This window comes from Berghia stephanieae, chromosome 15, assembly GCF_034508935.2.
Source record: "Berghia stephanieae isolate SIO BIC M18660-M18661 chromosome 15, UCSD_Bste_1.3, whole genome shotgun sequence".
Lineage (NCBI taxonomy): Eukaryota > Metazoa > Mollusca > Gastropoda > Nudibranchia > Aeolidiidae > Berghia > Berghia stephanieae.
This window is the reverse complement of record NC_088374.1, coordinates 8,336,653-8,344,152: the sequence shown is the minus strand read 5'-3', so window position 1 is coordinate 8,344,152 and position 7,500 is coordinate 8,336,653. Positions and strand designations below refer to the sequence as shown.

General features: G+C 39.4%; 1 protein-coding gene across 2 annotated transcripts in view; it reads right to left on the bottom strand.

Moving 5' to 3' along the window:
* The window catches only part of LOC144960325 (disintegrin and metalloproteinase domain-containing protein 10-like), a 34,731-nt gene that overhangs the window by 26,861 nt on the left and 370 nt on the right, over positions 1-7,500 (bottom strand). For both annotated transcript variants that reach the window (XM_078893391.1, XM_078893390.1), the window contains exon 2: positions 3,782-3,917. In XM_078893391.1, coding sequence (XP_078749517.1) covers positions 3,782-3,917 — 136 coding nt within the window. The remainder of the gene's footprint in view (positions 1-3,781; positions 3,918-7,500) is intronic.

The following is a 7,500-nucleotide window of genomic DNA, read 5'->3' as shown; positions in this document are numbered from 1 at the left end:
GAGTTAACTCTGCCCAAACACGTTTATCCCTTGTTCCATTCTACTGCTGGGATACAAAGCACAAGGTCACAGGGGATTTCACCTCTATTATCATACACCATCAATGATATATTGGTAATCAATACAACTTTACACGCGTGCCTATGATTTTGACACAGTCAGTCAGTGCAGTGACGTGTGCAAACTATTCTACAATGCTGTAGGTGATAAAACATTTTTTAAATTTTTTTAAAAGGAGGAAAATTTTGAACCATTGCCTTTAAGTCCCCATTTTTTACTGCACTAACAAGTCACGGAAATGGCACCGAAAACCTCACGCCTTAAATCAAGGAAACCTTTTTATGGCTCAAAAGTAGAAGATTTCCATATCGCCGAGACCTGGAGAAAGGAATGGACTGACTGCCCGCCAAAGGGTAGCGCAATAATCAACGACCCCTCTATCCAACCACTGCCGGGATTCCACGAGCTGACAAGAAAGCAGTGGGTACATGCAAATAGGATCAGATCCCGACACGGCAGGACAGCGACAAACCTGTACCGCTGGGGCTACCGAGATTCGCCCAAGTGCACAGCATGTGGTGGTGCCAAACAAAATATAGACCACTTGGTCCTGCACTGCCCATCCACAGCCATGCCAGGGGGCTATGATACCGTCCATCAAGAAGGACAAAAATACCTGGACTGGAGTGAAACGGTTCACTTGGAGGTGTAACCATAAGAAACTACTACTACTACTACTGCACTAATTCCAACTTTGAGAGTTGTTGGTGTTGTGTGGATGCCCAGAGCAGACGGTGGAGCACATCCTTAGAGAATGCCAGGATGGGTCCAGCTGCACTGACCATGACCTAAGAGTCTGCTCCACAGATAATGAGGAGTGGGTTCGGTGTTGGAGTGACAAGCTATGATGATGAACTTTGAGAGCAATTGTTGAGATGATAAACTATCATTGATAATCTTAGCTAACCTTTGGAGAGTGGGAAACTGCACCTATTTGTGAATTGAGCTTTTATACAACGCAATATCCACTAAAGGTACTTAGAGCACTTTATGGTCCCTGGCCAACAGCAACATTTAACATGTAGGATGGAACATGACGACTTTTAGGCGATATTACAATTTTTTTCGGACAGAGACAATGCTGTTAACTGCCAGGTACTCATTTTACACCCGAGTATGGTGAGAAAATGTGAGTAAAGAGCCTTCTCCAAGGACTCAACTATGCACCGAGCGAGGCTCGAACCCAGGACCTTCCGATCCGAAAGAGACCACATAGCCTCGCAGTTCCACCACACATTGAGTCTCTCAATGCCAGTACATTTGATTGGGGGAACTTCTTACTGACAAGACCTTATTGAATTCTATACACCTAGTCATGTCTTAAGATCATCAGAATCTCTTTTAATGAAAGAAATAAAACTGCATTAATAATTTAAACCAAAAAGCTTTTAACTGTACAGCTCAAAATCTGTGGAACTCTCTCAGTTTTAGAACAAAATCTGCTCCTAGTATATAATATATTAAAATTGAAAAGCTCAAAGTTTTATCTCTCAAAACTAATGCTATACATTTGTAGTAGTCGAACACTACTCAGAATAAAATGGATGGATAGAATTAAAAATGAAGAAGTATGGAAAAGAACACAGCAGAAACCAGTGGGAGAGGAAATAGGAAGAAGACGATGGAGGTGGATTGGACACACCCTTAGAAAGAATGACTCCACTATAACAAAGAAAGTATTGGACTGGAACCCTCAGGGCAGAAGATCAAGGGGAAGGCCACGGGGAACATGGAGAAGAATTAAAGAAGCTGATATACAGAGAAGTGATAAGGCATGGAACGAGATGAAAAAAAAGTTAGCTCTGGATAGTGAAGGATGGAAACTGTTTGTCTGTGGCCTATACCCTGACCCAGGGTGAAAAAGGCAATGATGATGATGAAAGCGAATGAGGTCACTTCACTAATGATATGCACAGCCATGGATGAGTGGGGTAATCTGTATTGATCTCACTAGTGGCGACAATGACTACAGTGTAAAGTGGAGGTTTTTTTCCAAATGGAAATAATAAATGTATCAGTCGGGAATGGAATGGAATGGAATGAAATGATGGGATGTTTTGTTATCAGTATGCAAATGAGGATGGGGGGTGGGAGAGGGGAGTTAAAGCTTTAAGGGGGATGAAGGGGAGATGGAGAGAGAGAGAGAGAGAGGAAAAAAGAGAGAGAAGAGAGAGAGAGAGAGAGAGAGAGAGGAGAGAAGAGAGAGAGAGAGAGAGAGAGAGAGAGAAGAGAAGAGAGAGAGAGAGAGAGAGAGAGAGAGAGAGAGAGAGAGAGAAAGAAAGAGAGAGAGAGAGAAAGAAAGAGAGAGAGAGAGAGACAGAAAAAGAGAGAGGAGAGAGAGAGAGAGAGAGAGAGAGAGAGAGAGAGAGAGAGAGAGAGAGAGAGAGAGAGAGAGAGAGAGAGAGATACAGATAGATAGATAGATATTATTATTAAATAATAATAATTTGCTCCATAGTTGCTATCAACATGCCGAGCACTCTTTGAACCATATTTGTATCACAATACGATTTAATAGACAGATATATATATATATATATATATTATATATATATATATATATATATATATATATATATATATATATATATATATATTATATAGATAGATAGATAGACAGACAGACAGATAGACAAAGAGGGGGAAGGGGAGATAGAGACATTGGTGATGATTACAGTGATAAGTGGAGCTCTTTACAAATGGAAATATAATATGTGGTGTTGATGGAGATGGGTAGGAATGATGGGGTGTTATCTGTATGCAAATGAGGGCAGGGCTGGGAGACTTAAACGGGAGAGAGGGGAGTTGGGCTTTAAGGGGGGGGGGGGGGGGGGGGGGTGTTGTTGGAGAATCCAGGTGGGGGTAATGGATATGGAGGAGAAAGAGAGATCGATATATATATATATTATATATATATATATATATATATATATATATATATATATATATATATATATATATATATATATATATATATATTATATATATATATTAAGAGAGAGAGAGAGAGAGAGAGAGAGAGAGAGAGAGAAGGGGGTGGAGAGTTAGAGAGAGAAAGAGAGGAAGAGAGGTAGACAAAGATAGAGAAAGAGAGATAGATAGAAAGAGAAAGAGAGAGAGAAAGAAGAGAGAAAAAGAGAAAGAGAGAGAGAAGAAGAGAGGAGAGAAGAGAGAGAGAGGAGAGAAGAGAGAGAGGAGAGGAGAGAGAGAGAGAGAGGAGAGAGAGAGAGAGAGAGAGAGAGAGAGAGAGAGAGAGAGAGAGAGAGAGAGAAAGATAGAGAGAGAAGGGGGTGGAGTAAAGAGCCTTTTCCAAGGACTCAACTATGCGCTGAGTGAGGCTCGAACCCAAGACCTTCCAACCCAAAAGCGAAAGTCATACCACAAGGCCACATAGATAAAATATATTTACAAAAAAAACAAAGTTGGTACAAATAAAGATGTAACATAAAAATCAACAAAGCTGACTGCCACTTAATAACCTAATAATGCTCAAAAATTAAATTATGCCCTTCCGCTACGACATCATAAGATACCGTCGCCTAGGCATTCCACGAAGGAATATAGATAACTCATCAAACAAGATGTCTGATGTCAACAGGAATCACCCATGTAGCTGTTCTTGAACACGGAACCTTACGGGTCAAAGTGCAATGCCTTAACCCCTCTGCCACTCCCCCCCCCCTCCAATAATGCCAAACTTAGCACGAAAACCAAAACCAACCTGTCATAAGCATGAAAATCTATGTGCAATGTGCCATCTGTCGACCTTTTGGCACGCTGGTGCTGGGAATGTAAATGACCCGTGTCAAAGGTCAAGGTTTGATAGTCTTGGATGTACTCATCTAGAGGCTCTGCGGCTGAAATAAATAAATAAATAAATAAATAAACAAACAAAATTGAATTAAAACAGTGATACAAAACAACCCTAAAATGTCCAGACTGAACTGAATCTACTTCAACAGACGTTTGTTTTTTGTTTTTAAGGGTTTTACGGCGCTTGCAACACATTAAGGTCATATCAGTGGGATAGTAAGAAGTTCTAGAATTACAATTAAAGCACCCAAGAAAAGGTAAGACAAAGGGGAATTGGTTCAAATTGGAAACAGATGTAGATTCCAAGAGCACCCTATCAAAGTACTTAGTTTGAGATCACCTAAAAGTCTCATCCAGACACCAGCACAGGTCCCCACTAAGGGGAATACACTCGAATGTTTACAAACCATACGTTAAAAATGAAAAGAGTAACAGTACATAACAGAGAGATGATTTACAAGGAAAAAAATATCATCTCCCAAAACTATAACATAACTATACATTCGACTGTTTCCCTCTCAGCCAAGGACTCCGTCCAAGGTCAGGTCAAAACCAAGCAGTCTGATTCCAAGACAAAGACAGAAAGCAATTGGAAAACAGATAAGAGGGGATAGAAGACAAAGCAAGTACCTCCCTGCCTGCTATGGGAGGTAGGAACCACAGACTAGGAGGTGTATTCTCTATGGTAGGAACCCCACCCAGTCACCCGCTTACTTCAACAGACGTGCACATATATATTTGCAGGTCTGATAAACCAATGCCTTATGGGCTCATTGTTATGTAATGGAAATCTTTTAAAAATGACGCAAAATATTGTCCATTAATTACAATATATTAAACTAGACCCATAAGTGGGTTCGGATGTCAGACCTGCATATATGTATACGTGGATTACTTGATCTAATTATTTTTTAAACTTTTATTTCCAGGAGTTAAAAGGGCTGACCTAGTTATGGAGCCGGAGTTTATCCCAGTTTCTGTAGTGTGAAACAGACAATAGCAATTGCTTACCCTTTGGATAGGATGCTAGTCTATCGCAAAGTACTTTCCACCTGATCTAACAGACCCAGCTACCCAATCATTGCTGGGTGGACAGGAGGGGGGTCAGAAAAAAATCTCTACTGCCCCCGGGATCAATCTAATTAACCAGTAGATTTTTGACCAATTAAAACACAGGATATATGGCACAACACACCCTCAAGTCCGCTCGACAAACAATAATAATAATCTTTATTGTCAATTCATGTGAGGTAAACAATGCTCAGTTTGGTTCATGGTATGAACATCAACACGTTTACAAATACAGACACAGCCATACACGAACATACACGCTTGCACATTGTTTCTACACATGTATACAAAAGAAATGAGCGTACATACATACACATACATACATACATGCAGACATACATACAAACCAGCATACCATCGTATATGCATGCCTACATTCATACATACATACATACAAGAGAGAGAAAGGAGAGAAAGGAGAGAGAGAGAGAGAGAGAGAGATAGAGAGAGAGAGAGAAAGGAGAGAGAGAGAGAGAGAGAGAGAGAGAGAGAGAGAGAGAGAGAGAGAGAGAGAGAGAGAGAGAGAGAGAGAGAGAGAGAGAGAGAGAGAAAGAGAAAGACAGAGAGAGAGAGAGAAAGAGAGAGACAGAGAGAGAGAGAGAGAGAGAGAGAGAGAGAGAGAGAGAGAGTGAGGAAGACCACAGGCTTTCCCTCTCATAGCTTGTTACAGGATATAATATAATATGGAGTATGATGAAGATGGTGATGATGTTATAGGGGAATGGTGAGAGTGAAGGATTGTAACGAAAATATTAGGAAGGTTGTTGTGATGATGATGTTGTTGTTGATGCCGTTTTTTTTCGATGACTACAATGTTACTAGTGTGCATCTGTGTGAGTGTGTCTATGTCAATATTGTATTGTTATAAATGTGTAACCAAATGACAAATTGCCACTTTTTTTTAGGACAATAAAGATTTATATTATTATTATTATTATTATTATTATTATTATTAATAGCTGATTGTTAACCTACAGTGGCCTAGAATGATGGAAGTTGACATCAAATTTTAAGAAACCAGGGAGCGAGCAGGCACCGGTGAAAGATAAAGAACTGAACAAGTATGTATGAAAGGTGCCAGACAAAGCAAGAAAGAAAAATATGAGAATAAAAACATCCCAAGAAATCAGTCTACCTTATAAATTAATATCAATTTAGCTTATATATGGCGCAATATCCACAAAACATGCTCAAAGTGCTTTACAGGGGGTCCCTGGCCAACAGCAACATTTAACATTTAGGACGGGACATGACGCATGTTAGGCGATATTACAATTTTTTCGGATAGAGACAACGCTGTTAACGGCCAGGTACTCATTTTACACCTGAGTACGGTGAGAATGTGAGTAAAGAGCCCTCTCCAAGGACTCAACTATGCGAACCCAGGACCTTCCAGTCCGAAAGCGAGTGTCAGACCAACTAGACCACATAGCCGCACACAGATTTAGCCCATCCTTAAAGTGCCTACTACTGTTACTATTTCATTACTAATAGTAACCTGCTAACCATCGACTGATTTATTGTTGGGTAATTTTATGCATTTACTTTTATTGATATTTTATTAACTTTACTTCTTTTTATGTACATTACGAAAGTTTGCATATTCTGGAATGTGGATAAATATTTAAAAGAGTTTTAAAAAAAAAAAGTCTGTGTTTTAATTGTCCATCGTTATTGACAGACACTCTCTGACTCTCTCACAATAATTGTTCATCGTTGCCGTTATTGACAGAGGTGTCTGGCAATAATCACAGTGAAAAATGTGGGATCACCTTACTTGAACATTTATTGACTTCATTCAATATGATTAAATAAAATCCGTTCCCTTTCCAGATCCAGTTCATTAGTCATTAAAAAACAATAACAAAAGTCATAATTTTTTTTAAAAAGGTAGCCTCAATTGCCAAGGACCTTGAAAATTGTCAAATTGGTAATTGCCAAGGACTGTGTCGGTTCATCAACTATGCATGTGTATTTTTAACTGCAACAGAGTAACGTTCGTGTCACGAAGTGAAGTATAGCCACAGAGTGATGTCATTAATATTAATTAATACTATCATTTTCTCTTTTCACACTTGTCTCTCTGTCATTTTCTCTTCTTTTTCATTGCCTCTCTCTCTCTGTCATTTTCTCTTTTCTCTCTCTCTCTCTCTCTCTCTCTCTCTCTCTCTCTCACACACACACACTCTCTCTCTGTCATTTTCTCTTTTCTCTCTCTATGCCACTTTTTCCCCTGTGTGTGTTTCTCTGTCATTTTCTCTTATCTTTCTCTCTCTCTTACACACACATACATACACTCACTGTGTTATAAATATTGCTCTCGTTTTCTATTTTCTTTCTTTCTTCCATTTTCTTCTTTCTCTCTCTCTCTCATTCCCTCTTGATGAGTCGTCAACAACAAAGGACTCACTCCTTGGTCCTTGGCATTTGACACTTCCAAAACAAACAAAAAATTAAAAGAGGGAAGAGAAACACGGACCCTTGCCCTTGCAAAAACGCTAACATTTTCATTTGAGATTTACATGGACTGAATTTTCTTTTAGTTTTAGAATCTAG